This window comes from Stenella coeruleoalba (genome assembly GCF_951394435.1).
Source record: "Stenella coeruleoalba genome assembly, chromosome: 4".
Taxonomy (NCBI): domain Eukaryota; kingdom Metazoa; phylum Chordata; class Mammalia; order Artiodactyla; family Delphinidae; genus Stenella; species Stenella coeruleoalba.
In genome coordinates this window covers 119,766,240-119,786,179 of record NC_137149.1, presented here as the reverse complement: position 1 = coordinate 119,786,179, position 19,940 = coordinate 119,766,240, and the positions used below count along the sequence as shown (strand labels likewise).

At 47.8% G+C, this 19,940-nt stretch overlaps 1 protein-coding gene across 3 annotated transcripts in view; it reads right to left on the bottom strand.

Moving 5' to 3' along the window:
- Nucleotides 1-19,940, bottom strand: part of GATB (glutamyl-tRNA amidotransferase subunit B) — a 77,235-nt gene that overhangs the window by 13,368 nt on the left and 43,927 nt on the right. For all 3 annotated transcript variants that reach the window (XR_013827933.1, XR_013827934.1, XM_079919277.1), the window contains exons 7-10: nt 18,620-18,704; nt 17,868-17,912; nt 15,709-15,898; nt 4,020-4,153 (exon numbers count right to left, since the gene is read on the bottom strand). Coding sequence is in view for 1 of the 3 variants with exons in the window: in XM_079919277.1 (XP_079775403.1) it covers nt 4,020-4,153; nt 15,709-15,898; nt 17,868-17,912; nt 18,620-18,704 (454 nt within the window). In the remaining 2 variants the exon portion in view is untranslated. The remainder of the gene's footprint in view (nt 1-4,019; nt 4,154-15,708; nt 15,899-17,867; nt 17,913-18,619; nt 18,705-19,940) is intronic.

Genomic DNA, 19,940 nt, shown 5'->3' with positions numbered 1-19,940 from the left:
TCCTCCTGTGAGCCTCAGCCCCTTCTCAGCTCAAAGGCCTTCCCTGGTTTCCTAGTGCCTCAGGAGCTGCTGCCCGCAGCTGACCCGCAAGTTCAGGCCCTCGGCTGGAGTGAACAACTGGACAGCTGCACCTGCCTGATATTATCAGGAAATATTTGGTCAGGGAATCAGTAACTTCCACTTTCCTAACTAAATCAAACCTGGTATGAATAGCTATGAGTTATTAACCAAAAAAGCAATATGCTCAAAATAATGAAAAAGCCAAGTTCAACAAGCACTTTTCTGGCCAGACCCTTTAAACACCAGTCTTCTGAGAGGTCTTTAAAGATGAACGCTCACTTGCAAAATCACTTCCTGCCAACGTGATCTCTGGAGTGTCCCTTGCCTGGTGTCATCATGAGACTACTGCTAGCTTTGCAGCTACTGCCCTTCTAGGCTTTGGAAACGTTAGCCCAGCTGCCGAGGTTGCTCACTGGTTAATGTTTGCTCCAAGGTGAGGCTGGTATATGCAGCCCAGGCAGTGGTTGTCTGAACTGTGTAGACTGTGAGAGCTGCTACACAGAGCTTGCTTCCTGTTCAGTTCCTGTTCTACATAAACTCTAGCACAGAACTGTTGCTTAGCTTCCTCCTTACTTGACTTTGGAACCAAGCACACTTTTATTTAGAGTTTGGTGCCCTTGGAGTTCTTTTTTCTTTTTTTGATAAAGTTATTCATTTTATTTATTTATTTTTGGCTGTGTTGGGTCTTAGTTGCTGCGCACGGGCTTTCTCTAGTTGCGGCGAGCAGGGGCTACTCTTCGTTGTGGTGCGTGGGTTTCTCATTGCGGTGGCTTCTCTTGTTGCAGAGCACAGGCTCTAGGCACACGGGCTTCAGTAGTTGTGGCTCGTGGGCTCTAGAGCACAGGCTCAGTAGTTGTGACGCACGGGCTTACTTGCTCTGCAGCATGTGGGATCTTCTCGGACCTGGGCTCGAACCCGTGTCCCTTGCATTGGCAGGCGGATTCTTAACCACTGTGCTACCAGGTGAAGCCCCCCCTTGGAGTTCTTAAGACTCTAGTGCTTACGAATTGTTTGGATAAATACCAGAGGCTCCAAGTTCCCCTGACACTCTAATTTGTCAATCTCAGCTCCTGTAGAAGCTCCTAAAATGGCTGTTAGCAAACCCCTCACGTCACAGATCAACATATAGAGAAACTGGTCTGGAAGTCAGGAGGCTGGCTTCCAGTTTGAGCAGTTGTGCACCTTACCTCTAGGGGCCTGGATTTCCTCCTCTGCTAAATGAAAGAGCTGAACCAGAGGTAGCTCAGGTCTCTGCTGAGACTGAAATTCAGTGACTCTAGCAATCAGTCAGCAACATGGAAAACGCTTTTTAAAGCTAAGAGTTAGATCTCCTCCCAAAGCTCCAACCACTCCTTCCCGGAGCCTTTCAGGTGAACGTGGTCTCGTCCCTCTCTGCTTGCACCGCACTGTGACTAGTTCTAAACAAGAAGCACTCCATTCTGCCTTGAGGTAACAGCATTAGTGCACAAGTCCAGTCCTCCCCAGGACACAGCTTCTTAAGGGCCGGGCCAGCGTCCTGCTTGGCTCTCCGCGAGCTCCGCACAGAGGGTGCTCTACAGCCAGTGCTGGATTCACGGCCCAACTCCCGCGACTTTCCACACCCTCCATGTTCCGGCTCGACCCCAATCATATGGTCAACTGTACTTTTCTGCCATTTTCCACCCTCTGCTCCTCCCAGCTATGCTCCCCCTGCTCCCCAAAGCTGCTGCTTCTTCGCCATCCCCACGCCCTGGTTCCTCACAGATGTCGCCTGGCCCCTCCTTCACCAAGACCTCTCCAGAGCCATTCAGGCTCTGGTACAGCTATACCTCCTCCATCAACTCTGCCTGAATGGGCCCGGGCTTTTCAGTGTGAAGACTGAAGTTTCTGAGTAGAGAGGTCAAACCGGAGAGGACAAGAAGGAAAGAAACAGGCAACAGATGCCATGGGAGTTTGGGGATCGGCGGGGGGGAAGGGGGGGACATCGTTTTGGTACCTCACATACCATCACGGAATAGAGAAGGAAATGGACACTAAGGGCCCACGGGCGCCGTGTGTTTTCCTCTCAAAAACCCTCGGAGGCAGGCACTATCACTGTCATTTACAGTGACGGCACTGAGGGTGACTCATCCAAGGTCACGGCTGTAAGAAGCCACGTGAGGAGGTGAAACAGAGCCACATGGCCACACTGGTACCTGTGCAAACACACTGCGAGCAAGAGGCCGAACACGAAGCCAGCATCGCACAGGGGTAACTTCTCTGAACAGACGACTCTTTGGACTCACGTATCAGTCAGCACACGCCTGTCTCCCCGGCTCTGCTCCCCCATATGGCCGTGGGCGCTGCTGCAGCAACGACGCTCCCCAAGAACAGCTCGGCCTCCCGCGGGGCGCCACCTGCCTGTGTGTCCCTGATGAACACCCACATTTAAACCTGCTGCCTGTTCTCTCCTTCCTCACACTCTCCTTTTCTCTGGCTCCTGTGACACCCATGGTCCTGGTTCTGTCCCTCCTTCCCTGCCCATGCTCCTTGGGCAGTCCAGGGAGTCTCAGGCCCGGTCACACGGTATCCTCCCCACAGCTCTCACCTGCTCCAACGGCTTCCAGTACCATCTACACATTGCTGAGTCCACGATCCGCTTATACTGGGCCGTGCTCTGCCTCCCCCGAGATGCCACGCTCGGGCTCCCCTCGAGCCACGTGCACACGCTGCTCTCCACGCCTGGAGCGTGTGCTGGACTTGGCCTGCTGGGCCCCGTTCACCCTTCACTCAGCAGGGAGCTCAGCTCTCCTCTTCCCCTTCTCAGGGCACCCAACTCGCTGCTTTGTAAGGACCACGGGGACCGCGTCTGCCTCGTGGACTGGCTTTCCCCACGCTCAGCACAGAACTTAGCATAGGGCAGAGTCTCAATTAACAGGTGCTGAGTTTTGAACAAGTGAGAACTCTCGGATTTACAGTCCCAGATGCCTCCCAGCAGATGCAGGCCCATGTATCTGACTGCCTATCAGTCACCCCACGAGGGGGACATCTGTCCCACAGGCAACTCAAACCCTGCATGTCCAAAAGGAACACGGCATCCTCCCCACCTGTCCCTCTTCCTTTACCTCCCACCAGGTTGAAAGGCTCCACTCCATCTCGCCCCAAGCCCGCGTGAGGGAGGTGGAGTCATGTGGAGTTGAGAACACTGTCCACACCTTGGTCCACCGCACTCAGGCCCAGGCACAGGGCGTTTCGCACGGGCGCTCCTGTAAGAGGTACCCAACTGGGCTTCCCACCTCAGCTCCATCTTCCATCCCATCCCCCCAGAGGGGACCTGGAGTGAGCGTGTGCTCTCAGGCCTTTGACAGCTGCCAACAAAGGCGTGTGAAGCCTCCCGGGTGGCCTTGCCCATCCCTGCAGCTTCCCTGCTCCCTCCTGAGCACCCTGGAGCTTCTGGGCCTCCTGAGCCCACCACGCCTCTTGTCTCTGAGTGTCGCACAATTGCATCTACGGTCCAGAATGCTCGGAACCCTCCCTCCACTTGGCAACTCCTCAGGGCTTGGTCTCTGAGGGAAACTCGCTCTCCCTCCTGAGGGAAAGCTTGGTGGACGCCTCAGCCTCGGTGCAGGTCCCCTTCCTGTGCATTCATGGTGGCCTGAACACACCTGCGGTGTAACGGGATCGTACTGAGCCGACTGTCTGCTTTCTTACAGCCTGGATGCCCTGCAGGTAGGACACTCCTCGTTTACTCATCTGTAGGTCCCCAGCCCAGCACAGTACAAAGGACAGCGTGGATGGTCAGAGATCGGAATAAATGAGCTTTCAGATGTGAAGGGGATGGCGGACAGCTTTAGACTCTGACATTCACAGGGGATGTCTGTGTCTCGTCAGGAGATCCTGAGGGGGAAGAAGGAGGGCAGAACACCAGCCCTGCCCTGTGTCAACTGCTTCTGGACACAGAGTTCACCAGAAAGGAAAATGCGCCCCCAGACCCCACTCACCTCTCACTGACGGCAAGGTTCTGTTGCTTTAAAAAGCCCAGAAAAGTGTTGAGGACCCAACTAGTCACTTTTTTTGGCTCTGCCCTAGTTTCTTTTATCACATTTTGGAAGAACTCCAGTAGGCCAACTTCATTCTGTAAAGAAAAAGAAAATGATATAAAGCCTCCAAAAAATGAAAGATCAGTATTCTGAAACTGTCACCCTCTGCATCCCTGAGATATCTACTGGTACTTCCCCAAACAAGGATGTCACCAGAAAATTCTGATCCCTTTCAGTAAACAGCAAGTATTCTACTACTTCTACTACTGTCACCATGCATTTATACAGCAGTCTGTCAAAGGAAGGAACATACTGCAGACAGCCTGGACTTTGTGGACCAGAGGACGATGAAACCTGACATCCCCTAAACTCATTCGCCCTCTCAGTGTCGGCCATGGGTACCCTACCCTACAACGTTTATCCCTGAGCAGCATGTCTAGCCTGAGTTTACCGTCCTGTCTCTTTCCAGGCCTGTCTTCTCCTGTAAGTCCTAGCGATGGCTAGAAAAAGAAGGTAAGAAAAGCAGCAGACCAAGAAGGAACAAACAGAATATTCTACTTCTGAAAAATCAAACGTGGATCGTAACTGTACTCATCTTCACATCATCCCCAGAGCGGACAGAAGTGGTTTTCACATGTTTTCAAAATGAGTAAGAACAGAGGCACGTGACCCACTTAGACCACGTGATGGGTGGAGGGTAGTGCCAGGCCTCTGAGCCTAGCGAGGCCCAGCTGATCCTGGCTCTCATTGCGCTCTGTGAAAACAATCACCTGGGTTGGCTCATCAAGGAGACGTGCTTGAAGAAGCCCCTACTCTTCCTCCCCCTCCGGACTGCCAACTCTGTGAGTCAGGGGCCACGCTGCCCGTTCTCTCTGGGACTAGAGCTATGTCAGTGCTGGGTCACGGCAGCTGCCTGGTTAGCATCGATGGGTGAATCAGCGTCTCCCATCGCCTTGTGTTTTCTTAAAAAAAATCACATGTGAATGCTCACCCTTTATCATACCATGTTCACCTTTAAATATTGGAATTGCCACAATTATGCCTAAGAGTAACCCCCAAGGCACTCATTGAATTATACAGTACATTGCCTGCTCAGACGGATTTGGCAAAACCAAGAAATGTGGCTAAGCCCACCCCTTGTTTTTCAATGAAGAAAATAAAAACATGTTCCACCCACATCTGAGAGGCTGAAGGTTCCAAATGCATTTTAAATAGTAGGTCTCCCCTACCTGCTGAAATTCAAATCAAACCACACTTTCCTTAAAATATTCCTTTTTAACTTTATACTGCAGGTAAGGCTCTCACCCTCACCCCTTTCAGAGAAACTTCATTAACCAAAAGAACATTCTGGAAAAATACGATACTGGGAAGAAGCGAGACACACTAACAAAAGTGCTCTCAATGTTTCGTTATTGTAGATGCTGTAATGAACACACAGGCACACAGCTGCTAAAATAGAAATTCCGTAAAAAAACGAAAACAAAAACGAACTACATGCCCTTTATAACAGTTGCATTCTCTGGTGACAAGCCTACTGAATCATCCCATAATCATCTCCTGAATCTCTTTTCAAGCTGATGGTATTATTCTGCTCATGCTAAACCTGGGCAAAGGCCACTTCAGCAGCCAAAGCTTGACTACAGATAAAGGCAAATTCAGGCAGCATGAAGAGAAAGTTCTGTTTAACTTACGGAAAAGTATTCAAATTTCCACAATGGCACACAAACCACTGGAGAGGGAGAAAACCGGCTACCGGCCCAAATCACATAAGTGGGATTCCCTTTGTTCTAACCCAGAGAGGCTGGCCTGCTGGTGAAAAGAGCTGTCAGGAGGACTCTGCTTTGCCGAGGAAAGGTATTCTAAGTCCACCTAGAAATACTGAACTCACAGGCCTGGCTGAGTTGCTGGGACGTGATGAATATCTATTCCTCTACCCTTGGGTGGTTTTTTTGTTGGATGGATAACATGGCAAGTCAGATTTCTGTTTGTCTTTTCGTGTCAGTGCTGTGAGGCAGCCTCTCTGAGCTGGAGCTGTGCTTCACTGGGGGTATGTGGCTTCAGTACACAATCTGCAGTGGATGGGAAAGTCTGCAATCGTGACAGGGCGAGTTGTAGGCAGCAGGGCTGCAGGAGGCCGAGCTGTCCCCGCCCGGAGAATGACAGATGGATGCAAAGTCACACATGGGCTGCCCGCTCGGGCTCTTTACATCAGAAGCCCGCTTACCAAGAGAAAAACACAGCATTCTAGGTAAGGCCTTCTTCTTTTTTCTGTGAGATTGGCAAATGCTTGGCCCAGATCTCAAGAGTCCCTGTGAACATGGCCGCGCAGCCATCTGGTTTTCTCGGGAAAACAATGGACCAGTTAATTCCCTTACATGAAAACCATATTATGAGCAACGAAGGGGAATTCCCAGGCAGTCCAGTGGTTAGGACTCTGCACTTTCACTGACAAGGGCACGGGTTCAATCCCTAGTCGAGGAACTAAGATCCCACAAGCCGCGTGGTGCAGCCAAAAAAAAAAAAAAAGAGCAACGCAGAAAAGCCACTGCATTAGGGAACCCTTAATGTCCTTCTCAGAGGCAACAAGCCAGCACTAATCTATCCCACATCAGACAGAGCTGAACCTTCAGCTACACAGGGCGTCAAGTCTCCCGACCATGTCTCAAACTGTTCCTTCAAGAGATAGCCCGGGGCTTCCCTGGTGGCACAGTGGTTGAGAGTCCACCTGCCAATGCAGGGGACACGGGTTCGTGCCCCGGTCCGGGAAGATCCCACATGCCGCGGAGTGGCTGGGCCCGTGAGCCATGGCTGCTGAGCCCGCGCGTCCGGAGCCTGTGCTCTGCAACGGGAGAGGCCACAACAGTGAGAGGCCCGCGTACCACAAAAAAAAAAAGAGAGATAGCCCAAGTGGCATGGACAATTGGTCCTGGCTTTTGTGTAACACCAGACACTCTTTACAGCTCTGCGACTAACTGGGAAGCATCCTTTTCACGTTTTAATCAAATTTCCCAAAGCATCCCATGACACCCAAAGCCAATGCCAGGCCAGCCTCTTGGATGCAGACACGAACCCTCCACTGCCAGTGGGTCTGTCCGCCGGTCACTGCTGGGGTGAGGCAAGGCAGAGGGGTCACCTTCCCTTCCCTGCTGCTTTGGGAAGGAACCTTACCCACACTTGCATCGGGCCCTAAAGCCAGGTGCCCCGCAGCCGACTTTTCCAGCCTACCTTCAGAGATGACCAAATGCCAGAAGACTATCTTGCTGCAAGAGGAGGAAGGCTGATTTCTCAACTGCCATTCCTGTCCTAAGTCACACACGCTGGGAATCTGATGATAGGCAGGATGAGGCTGGACTATATTTAGAAGGCGAATGAAACCCGATAGAGACAGCTGCCCGGTGGCAGACTCGGAGAAGAAAAAGGCCACAGAGCACACGTTATGGGACAGCTGGTTATGTGGCAGGGAGTGACCCGTCAGCTACGGGGACCCTGGCTTTATTGCCTGAATACCTGCTACACGGGGATCAGCGGGCAGCCCTGCGGGGGGAAGGGTGGGGACGGCACGTGGCTACTGCTGCTGCTAATGATGTTAATAGTAGTTTCAACAGCAACAATAATGGGTGCTTTCTCTACATTAACTCATCCAGTGCCAACGATGACTCTGTGGGCGAGGCACTAGTGGAATTCTCTTTTACAGGTGGGGACGCTCTGAGCACTGACTTGCTTGAGGTCCCACGGTGAGAAAACAGTACAGCTGGGACTCTGCAGCCTGTGCTCTCACCCTCTGGGTTCCGCTGCCGCTGACAAAGGACAGTCACATCCCCGCCTTCCTGGGGACTGAAACTGAGCACCCGCCAGGGCTGGGCACAACACGAGGCAACTTGCCCATCCAAAGAATGCACTTCCCCACCACTTGCATGATTTTGAGAGCTGCCAGCTGTTGAAAGGTTCTTAACATATTAAAAATGTAGCAAAGGCCCTCAGCCATTAGCTTAGAAATTAGGAGGAGAAAATGGTGAGTTCAGGTGCTGCCATTGCCAGGTTACACCTAGACCACGTGGTGCTCTCCGCCGCGGCTGACACACACCAGGTCGGGGGGGGGGGGTAGGGAGAGGAACGGTGGCACCCCCCATACAGCGCTTCCGGGGGGACAGGAGGGTGGCCGGAACACCCCCGGAGCCTCTCTCCTGCGTCCCTCCACACCCCTCCCCAGAGAAGTCAGGGAGCGCACCTGCGTGGGTGCTGCCTGATTCTGCAGCATCCCTGTCACTGCAAAACAAACCCTGTTGTCACTCACATAGTTTTGGCGTCAAGCACATGGTATTTCCTCGCACTCTGGCTCCTCCGATGCGGGTGACTCACGCACAAGGTTATACCTAACTGGGCAGGTCGTGCTGTGGGGGGGACAGCTCGGGGGACCCCGTACCCGCAACTGAGTGACAACAGCTCCGCCTGGGCTGCACTCACAGGAGCCAGGAGGAGTAGCCCTAAGAAGGGAGGTACCCACAGGGGCCACGCCACGGGAAGAGGGCCCAGCATCTGCACGTCGACGGGAGCTCTGTGCTTCCACATCACTCCTGTGAGTCTAATCCTTCTTACAAGGTGAGAGAAAAAAAGAACTCGGACCCAAAACTTTGTGAAACATGGCCCTGAAGATAACATCACTGCTAGTGTTGGGGTGGAAATGGAAATGAGGTGATAGGAGGCCCCTACGAGGGGCGGCCATGGGAGGGACTGGGACTTGCAGTGGGGCGGGAGGGGGGGTCTCTGCTGTGAATGGCCTCCCTCTGCTTTTCACGGAAACAAGGAGGGGCTGTGGAAATCCTTCAGTGAGAGAGAAGGGAAAAAAAAAGATTCATCCAGAGGATTCATCAGTGGGGAAAACAAAAGGTAGTTAATTGGTGGTGTGAGGCTGGCACAGAAAACACCGCTCTCCACCGAGTGTGCAGAGGAAGCTGGAATCCTGAACCATCACTGCCACTTTCAAGCAGCTCTGAAACTGACTCAAAACACCAAGGGTATGCTCTTTAGCCTGACTCAAGGAATACACGGTTAGATGGGTCTACAGTCCTATTCTGGTCCCCACAATTTTCACCTCTGGGTCACGTTCCCAGAGAGCTTGGGAGCCCCTGAAATCTGAGCGAAACTCCGGTTCCATCCATTTCACTTGTGCTCTGTTCCCAGCAAAGCCGGGAAGCACACACCTCTGAGCTGGACTCCGGGAGCGTTCTCACTGACCCCCGGCTTAGACGCACGGAAATGAGTCTACATTCTCTGTGATGCATTCACTCCAGGAGAGACGTTGAGAGAAACCAATTTGAGAGGAGGACTTTCCCTTGGACAATCAAAATCCAAATAATTCAGGTAATAAAAGTTGACAGCAGACAGGCATAACCAAAGATTGCGAGAATCGGACACAAAGAGGATGTTGTCAAGAAATCAATTCTGATGGTAATCACACTTCAGTGAGCCTAAAACCACTGCTGTCAAAATGGTCCCAACACGGACGAAACCTGTGTTACTCAGCTGAAGCTTTCTGTTAACTGTCCCCAAAAGGAAACCTGTCTACTGTATAGACAGGAAATGAGGCTTCGGGATGGGCTGGGGACAGAGTCCCTGAGAGTCCCCAAGGCTGGCGCTCAGGACTGCACCCCCCAGTGGGCAGGTGCCTGGGCCGAGAGGGGACTCACCTCAGAAAGCCCCTTGCCGTTTGCACCTGAAGTGAATGAACTGTGGGTTTTGCGGGAGTCAAGTTAGAAGACGCACCTTTTGATTCGACTTGACCAGAATAAAAACATGGGTTATTTTTTCGGTGCACAGACTAACCGTGAAAACACCCTTAAGCTGACGAGCACTGGGGGCAATTTTATAAAATGAACAGTAAAATCGATTTTGTAAAGTGCATGAAGCTGAAATATGGTGAGCGATGGTGTTGACCAAATGGATTTTCCTTCAGCTGTGGTTACACGGTGAGTCCTCTGCTACTCAATAAGTCTGGGCGGTTAAAAGCAGTCCATAAGGTTCAGTTGCTTTTCTAACTATTAGCTTTAAAGCAGTATTACCTATGGGATAGACAGATATCTATCACGGGAAATTATTTTATAGGCAATTCATCCAGACAGAAAACCAGGCCATTTCAAGGTAACGAGAGACCCAGAGCAAAACTCTTGGAAAACAATCCATTCGACAGCCAACCATCATGATATCCTTTCTGTTTCTTTGTTCCTCGGAGACATCTTACTCTTTCCATGATGTCAGAAACAAAAGGTTATGACTTTAAATGGGGAATAACCAGCTGGGCAAATGAATTTGTTCGAATAAGACCACATATCTTGAGGCTGCACACAAAGACGGACAGACACATAGCAGAAGTCACTGACTCGGAGGGTAATCACATCTCCCTCCAGTCTCACAGAAGCCATGCTGGATTTCTCCTAAAATTCTGCCCTGCGTGGCTCCTGATGTGCTAGCAGCTGTCTGGTGCTCTTGCACCCTGGCAGCATGTTCTTGGGAGTCTGGTCAGCTGTATGTAGACTTTTTAGATTCCGTGAAGACGCTGCTGTGCCTGTCACCTTTTGGGGAAGTGACTCGTTCCCCTCCTCTTTCCTCTGGGCAGGGAACAGCTTCAGGTAACTTCTCAGAGTCCTCCCAGCTCCTCAATGCCAGAGGTGAGATCTGGACTCAAGAGTGTCTGTCTCAGGACTTCCTAGCAGTCCAGTGGTTAGGACTTTGCCTTCCAATGCAGGGGGTGCAGGTTGAATCCCTGGTCAGGGAGCTAAGATCCCACAGGCCTCGGGGCCAAAAATCCAAAACATAAAGCAGAGGCAATATTGTAACAAATTCAATAAAGACTTTAAAGATGGTCCATATCAAAAAAAAAAAATCTTGAAAAAAAAAGAAAGAGTGTCTGTCTCGACTTGTGTTGCCAAGGGGGAGGGGGGAGTGGGGGAGGGACGGAATTGGAGTTTGGGATTAGCAGATGCCAACTATTACATACAGACTGGATGGATAACAAGGGCCTACTGTATAGCACAGGGAGCTATATTCAATGTCCTGGGATGAACCATAATGGAAAAGAATATAAAAAAGAATGTACATACATGTATAACGGAGTCAGTTTGCTGTACAGCAGAAATTAACACAACATTGTAAATCAACTATGTGTCAGGAAAAATAAAAAAAAGAGTGTCTGTCTCTTAGTGTGTTAACCCACTGGCCTGCAGGGCTCCTCAGGAGAATTAAACACAACACAGAAAAGATAAAGCTCTTACATCTGACAACAGCATAGGGCACTGTGGTGAGTACAGTGGGCTCTCAAGAAACACTGAATTGAGGCTGCTATGTCATTCCTCCACTAAACCTCCCACGACAGATGACACTGAAATCTGTCCACTGAATTCATACACAGCCAGCCACCCTGTGAGCTCAGATGCATTCTTACCAAGTGCATGACACAAGGAACTGGGCAAAATCATCCCACACAACCTACAAACCCCATGCACTACGTGGAGGCCCTTCTCAATGATTCCGTCAGAAGGGGCCAAGTACCTAAGGCAGAAAGTCTAAGAAACAAAATAAATAAAACTGCAGAGAAGAGCTTACATTTCTTTCCTCTGACTTAAATTTTCTACTTGGAAAATGAATAAAATCTCTGCTTTTCATTGGAGTTGACTGATTTTCACTAAATTCAGTAGACAGCACTTTTTATGTTTATTTATAGGCAGGCTGGTATCTTAAAAACCTAGAGGGGTGGGCAAAAGTTTTAAATAGACTGATTTCTATGGCTCCGTTTCATGAAGCATCAGTGGGGCTGGAGAAAGCATTAATATCCACAAAAGTAAACATTCTGTTTTCTCTGTTAGGTGAGTGAAAACAGCAATGAACTTGAAACATTATTTCCACTTGGCCTTGTGGCACATTGTATGTGCCAGCAGGCAGAAGCGCTTGCAAGTAAAGAGTCTGGGCCCTGCAGTCAGCTCTCTCACAGGCCTGATGAAGTCACTCAGTGTCTTACACTCAACCACTCAACCACAGAGGTGATGTTTCCTCACCGGGAAAATGGGGTGATGGATGGTACCGGCAGCAGGGGGTGCTGGGAAGATGGATTAGAAAGTGGTCTGCTGTGAACCGCACAACCTGCTGTTAGCCAACAGCCTCGACTCTGCGCTGCCTATCAAGCCAATGACAACAATTCGTTTGCGTTCCAAGTCCAGCAAAGCAAGGTTTAGGAAGAGATGCCCCCAAAGAAAACACCTGGGATTATCTACCAGAAAAACGTACCTGCATATAACCTTGACTGTTCTCATAATTAATCCTGGATACACTGACTCAGAGAAGAACTTGCTGTGCTTCCGCTACTAGAATCTCTCAGTTTTCAAAATCCTAATGCTGTGATCTCAGCTTCCATTATGTCCATTCCATAATCCTTACAAATGAGGTCAGAAATCAAGGGAGTCTGACACAAGATAGGGAGGAAAGGTTAGCTCACTAGGCTGAAGTTTCAGGTGGGACATGATACTTTTCATGAGGCCAGAGGAAGAAACAGTCATACAGGTTACCTGTTGGGAGGGGATTATCAGACGGGTTTAAGAGATGAAACCAGAATGCAGATATTTAATGTCCTAAAGAAACCAGTTCAGAAAACAAGAGTCAGAGAGACCAAGTGACCTGAGGCTGGTCACGGCACATGGTGAGCTTAAGGCGGAAACCCCAGGCTTCTCCCCCGGAGCTCAAGGACACAGGTACCACCCTGTGATTTGCTGGGCTGTCAAAAGGGTGGTTTATGTATCTGACCTTTGGAAACAGGGATGCTTTATCAGGAACACTGCTTCTCCCAGGACTTTCCTGAGTATTGTGACAGTACCCTATTCATCCACTTGTTCACTGATGCCTACTGTGTGCCGGACTTTGTGGTGGATGCTAAGATAGACCTATATTAAAGTTTTGTAAATGCCAAGGAGAAATGATCAATAGGCAATTCAGTGCTCACCACACAGTAGGACGACAAGATAAATTAAAGACTAGAGTTGTACAACACAGGGAAGATAGCCAATATTTTACAGCAACTATAAATGGAGTACAACCTTGAAAAACTGTGAATCACTGTATTGTACACACCTGTAACTTATATAATATTGTGTATCAACTATACTTCAATTAAAAAAAAATTAAAGACTAGAGTTAAGTTCTGAAGTTTTTTTTAATCATTTGTGGGTAAGGCCTGTGCGGGGTTGGGTATGTGCTTAATGTTTAATTTAATAAGTGACCCAAAGGCAGGAGTGTGGACTCGGAGCTCTGCAGAGCAGACCTCCACCACGGCTACTGATTTAATGAATACTCCTGGGCACTCTTTAAATTGAAAGAGAGTTCATCAGATCTGTGCATCTGCCCTTCTCAGCAATCTGTTGTGTTTCTGAGGAAGGGAGGAAAAAACGTGAACAGACCATTTTCGGTATGTTACGAGTAACTCAGCTTCCAGTGATTATCAAGTCATCAAGGGCTCAGGATGCCTAATTTCAGGAAAAAAAAATTTGTCTGAATCATCTTCTTTCCATTCCTACTAAGTTCTCTTCTCAACCGTCTTGAAAATTTCAAGTACTAGCCATTGAAAGAAAAAGAAAAAACCGAAATGAGTCACCTACTACATTATCTGCAAGCTATAAAAATAAGCATATTTTTAGTATATCAAAAAAAACAAGTCCCTATAAAACTGGCTCAAAAACCACCTCCTTCTTGAGAGTTTTCCCTTCTGTTCCATCAAGGTAATCACTACCTCCTCTGGGCTCCCAGCCTACATCACACATCTATCTAGTGCAGTCTGCCCTGGGGACTGGTTAGTTGTAGTGTCATCTGTACATATTCCTGGAGAGCAAACAAACAAAAAGGAGAGTCCCTGTCCCTGTCTCAGTACCTGCTACACAGGAGATGCCAGTAAAAGTGCTGTACTGAAGAGATCAAAAATAAGTTTCCCTAAACAGGGCCTTTAAACTATGAAAACAGAGACTCACTCGCCACCCTCAGCAACCATCTATCCAAGACCTCCTAGGCTGTGGCACTTGAAGGTCACGGGAGCAGAGCCTGGGACACAGACACAAGTGCGAATGTGCCTCTGCCTCAGAGAACTTGCTGGCGGTGAGGGTACTATCCCTGGGGCTGAGAAGCCTCGGTCTGTGTCCTCCCATCCCTTATTTAATTTGGCAAATCCGTTATGAAATGCAGGACTGGAATTTAGCATTTAGTATTGAGTCTGAAGTTTATTTCAAGTGGGCTGGAAAGTCAAGATGGTGGGGAAGATGTGTAAGACTAAAACTCAGGTTTGTTAAATCAACTGAGGAACAGGCCGTGACTTGCCAGAGGTTTCAGGTTAAGAGGTGCTCTGAACAAGAAGCTCACTAACTGATTCCTACAAAGAGTTGGCAGTCAGCACTGCTGATGTGCTAATCTGTGCGGAGTAATGGAGCAGAGGGAGAGGATGAAACCGTCCTCGCCCTCAAGGCACTGAACGAAATACACTAACAAAGAATTAAAATACAGTGACATAATCACCTCAGAGGTGTGAATAAGATACAACAGCAGCCCATGGGAGGTGGTGAGCAACTCTGCCTAAAGCAAGAGAAAATAACCCATCATGTCTAATCACTGGTGGTGAAAGAGGGTTCATGTGCATCTGGCACAGAACACCTATTAGCCGGAAAGCCTGTTAGGATTCGTGTGTTTTTCCAAGGTCGACCTAACAAAACTGAGTTTTGTATACTCTGGATACTTTTCAAATGAGCTGATCAATGGATGATAAAGAGAGATTCATTCATTCAACAAGCATTCGCTCGCCTACCTTGTACCAGAAATGGCCAAGTTTTGTTATTGAAGTATATACATATGTATACGAATAGGAATATTCTAACATCCCTACATAGTTATTATCAATTACAATGCAAAGCCCAGCGTTTCCAGGGATTCTGCGCTCCACACGATGAGTGTGGCAGACACCTCATCCCCGAGAGATGCAGCAGAGAAACTTTCCTCATCCTCCCTGACAGACAAGCTGTGACGAAATGCCACTCTCACAGACGCTGTGTCACTTTAATGTTGCCGTGACAAAGGAAACTGCAAAGCCCAACAGCCCTGGCAAGGACGGAAAATCCCTGAGCACATCTCCATGGTGTCAGATTCTTAACAGCCCCTTCAGATGCATCCTCTAAGGACCAACACTTTTAGTCAGAGTTTTCAGCATTTCATGTGGAATAAATGTTTCTTCTATAACTGGTAAAACAACTGGCTGGCTTTTTGAGAACCCCACTTCCTGCCAGACTCTGTCATGTCCAATACTGCCAGACATCTAGAAAGCCTATATATTGATTTCCTTTTGTCCTGCAGACGCAAGGGAGAACACTCATCCATAACATTTGGACTGTCTTCAAGAAGCCTCCACGGCCGCTGTGAGCAGCTCTTCATGTCTACACACAAGGAATGACTGACACGAGATCCTGCCTCATCTTCTGGTTTTCGGAGGAGCATTTACCAAAAAGGCTGGTGAGGAAGGTTAGCACGCCTGGTTCTACGGTACAGCTGAAGGCATGGGCCACTGTACCTAGAGCCCCCTGAGGAGCATCCCCGGCCCCTGCTGGGCTGATCGCAGCCTCTGATCAGTACCCACCAGCAAGGCAAAGCTGTGCTCCGGCAGCATCCCATACTGTTGCACGAGCTTCTCCCGGGTCACGCGGGGCAGCTCGGGAAGCTGCTCCCGGAGCTGGTCGATGTTGATCACCTGCTGCGGGTCTGTGCCAGGGGGCAGGGACCCCGAGTCGTAGAGCAGCAGCGGGGGCAGGTTGGGCTCCGGCATTAACCTGGCACACAGAGGAGATGGCATGACTGAGTATTCAGTTTAGCTGGAAGAAACAAACCTATCGTCAGTATGAAAGTGTGTGTCTGGATGCCATGTTACTTGCAAATATTTTCCAACATCCCATAATATCAAGTCTCCTAGTTTTCCAGGAACTAGTCCTTATACAAGTGTAAGGTCAAAATGACCAAATCCACCACTCTCTATGCTTAAACGAGCATTAAGTGAAAAAGGCACAGCACCATGTTGATGCCACACTGTGGTTTGTAATTGTGGATAAAGTATATATTCATAAAGACATAGGCTGGAAAAAATAGGACCAAATGAGAACAATTTACTTTTTAGGAAGAAAGACTATAAATTTAAAATATTTTTAGCAGTATTTGTGTAACAAATGAAAAGTCAAAGAAAAAGAAAACTTTCTTTCTTGAGAAGTGCAAGAAATAAATGGATTTTGCCTAAATAAAATGTAGAAGCTAGGGGAGAAGGAGGAATGAATAAAGGGAGTATAAGGGATTTTTAGGGCAGTGAAACTATTCTCTATGACACTGTAATGGTGGCTACATGTCATTATACATCTGTCAAAACCCACAGAATGGACAACATAAAGCACAAACCCTTATGTAAACTATGGACTTTACTTAATAATAAGGTATCAATATTGGTTCATTAATTTTAACCAAGGTACCACACTACACACTAATGCAAGATGTTATCAGAGGAACCTCTGTGTGTGTGTGGGCGGGGGGATACGACACATACCAAGGAGTATATGGGAACTCTGTAATCTCCACTGAGTTCTGCTGTAAACCTAAAACTGCTCTAAAAAAGTCAACTAATTTTTAAAAAAATGTGGAAGCCGCACCGCTGCATATACTCTTGTGAAATAAAGATGTCCTTCCCTCTGTTCTAACGTTTTCTCTCTGCCCATATTTGTCAAAGGGCTTATGCAAAAGCAGGGTAATGCAGAATGGTGGCTCCAACGTAATAGCTCAGAAGGGCAAGCAACCCATCACCTCAATGCCAAATCTGTGCTATGAATTAGTCTGACTTCTGAAGGCAAGAGGAAACCAAAGGGAGGCTTCCTGAATCCCATCTGTTAACCTGAGAGACAGAGCTGAAGCCACTGGCTGTGCTAAAAGCCAACTCCACGCTCAGTGAGAAAGCAGCATAAACAGAGTAGGGGCGACAATGGAAAACAAAGAAGTTCTTAGGAAGAACAGACTGAACCTAGAGGGATCACTATAATTAGAACAATGGTGACTTTGACAGACACACAAGAGGAGTCCTTGAGGTGACATGCATTCTAAGGGTTTGTGAGCTTTGTCTTTCCTAAATCTCGATGCTATATTTGTTCCTCATTGACAGCAATGGCTACTCTTACCTCTTCCTGCACTTCGCAAAGGAAAGTGCCAACCCCCACCACTTTGTTGCTTAAATCTTTAATTTTTGCAGTCTGCTAAACTGGGAAGAAACAAAAGTCTCAATTTATTGGAAGCTATTCTTATTATTTGCTTTATTTCTGGATCTCAAATGAGGCCTAACGTGTTAAACAGCATCACCTGAGGTTTGAAGGCAACTGCCATTAACATATACATCTCTTTTTTCTACCTTCTCACAGAACTTCAGTGTTACTGCATTAATTACTGAACATGAGAATAAGAACAGCCTAGGCCCCACCCCACAACTGCCATCCTTTTAGCTCAATTATGAAAACTCTGACACAGAGGTGAGTGAACAAGTGTTTTCCAGCTGTTGAATCCTGTCAAATAAGGTACTCCAAGGCTACCAAATCAAGAAAATACTCTTCCTCTCAGTGTACACGTAAAACAGGAAGCCTAGATTTTCCATTATGTGACAACAACAAGGAAAAGTGGTTCCTAAAAGCAATCTAGGATCATTATGTTGGTCTGTAAGTGGATCTGGAATATGACCCAAATATAGAATGGTGTTTTGACAAGAGGAGTAACCACCTGTAGTCTTGTTTTCCTTCTTTGTCTCTCATCGGCACGGTGCACCTGTGACAGTTAAATGAGAAAACATTTTAAAAATGCTGCATGCAGCGTCAGCTAGTGTAGATGCAGACAGGGGTTCCCCTACCAATAGGGAACCCAGGGGATTCAAGCTCCTCAGCCTTCCTTGGGAGACACTTTCATGAATACATTGCAGAAATAATATTAAAGAAAGACAAATGTTTAGCATGATAATTAAAGAAAAAGAACAGAAAAGAAATTGCTTCAACGTTTCCAACATTTAACCAGCTCAAACTCTAGGCTCTTGAGCTTTTTTCCCCAGTCTTCTGTTAAGTGTATAAAATCCTCAAAATTCAGAGTCAGAAAGTTAGACTCAAAGATATCTAAACAGAAAAAGACACCACTACAACCAGTTCTAAGCTTTCTTCCACTTCTAGATTAAATTGGCAGAACTTAGGTCTGATAGAATTTAAGGAAGTAAAAATTCTTGGAACAAAGGAGGTAAGCTGGAAGCCAGGGAAGTGCCAGGACTTAAGACTCAGCAAGTCTGATGGCAGTCAGGTGAAACCTCTTACCAGCCCTAGAGGGCATATCACAACCCTGTAGGGTACCGTATTTTCCTAATTTTACTAATGAGGAAACCAAAGTGCAGAGAAGCTAAGTACCTTCTCCAAGGTGACATGGCTGGTCTGTGGTGAGCCCAGACTGGAGCCCCACCTACCTGTATTCAAGATGCTGTCATGCAAACTCACCCCAGCTTGTAATCGAACGAGCGAGTTTCATTCAGGATTTTACCTCCATTCTCGAGTTCATTGATTTGCCTCTGAATTTCATAGTCTAAAAATAATAGTTTAGTATCATATTTTGATCCCTTTCATCCAGTTTAGCAATAATTAGACATCTTTTTCAATCTTTATGTCAAAAACTAATCAAGGGAGTTGTTTATAATTCTTCCCACAGATGCTATATTTTATTCTTGCTGCCGTCATAGAATAATCATGCTAGAAAGGGCCTTTTAGGAAGCTCTGCTTCTTCACTTTTTGAGAAAACCCAGACTCAGAGAGATTGCGTAACCCAGTACAGGCTACAAAACGTGGCAGAAGCAGGGCTAGGACCAATATCTACGCAGAATGACTCCAGATCTAAGATCGCTGCTTATCAAGAGTTTTTATCCCAGGATCCATGGGTGGCCTTCAAGGGGTTCTAGTACCTCCTGAGATTATATGCAAACGTGCATGTGTGCACAGGCACATATTTTGGAGAGAGGGTCCAGAATAAAAACTCTGGACCCTCTCTCCAAAATATGGAGAGGGATCTATGACCCCAAATGATGAACAGCCACTGCTCTATGCCACACTCCCTCACCACCCAACAAGGCAGAAGTGGTAAGCAAAGCACAGCCACAGTTGCTAAGCTTCCTTATGAAAACAGCTTTAGCCTCCGCTCCCCCCTCAACTCCCCGCCCAACATGTACCACCTGCCCTTGCCCAAATCCAAACTCTTATCATAGCTGATAAAAAGCAGCAACACGAAGAGGATGGCTAAAAGGCGTGATGTAGGGAGAAACATGGGGTAGAAAAATTACAGGCTTGAAGAATTAAGCCCATAACAGTAAAGCTTCGGTTCTTCCAGCCTGAGTCAGACCACAGGTAGAATTCTGTCTCAGACTACTCCAAAGGGTCCTTCATAAAATAACAGGTTAGGGACAGCCAAAATCAGGCAGGGGTCTCCATCATAAGTCATCAGGGATGAATCTACCTAAAATCTTGTTTTTTAGGTTCCCATCACCACCTCTTAGAATAATGAGTTCCAGAACACTTATCACCTACAAGGTGAAGTAGAACTTTCTTTCTGTTCATTCCAAGCTTCCCCTTCACAGACCTGAGCTGGAGGGTTTTCCCTAACCCAAACCTATCATGGCCTCAGAAATCTGGACTGTGTCTCCTTTTACAGGCAGAAGAGTCCACCATCGTTAGTCTGTCTTTACGCGGGGACCTTCCCCAACACCTTCCTCTCCTGTAAGTCATCCCCTTGACCATTTTAATGCTTTTTTCCTGAAAACTTGTAGACTCA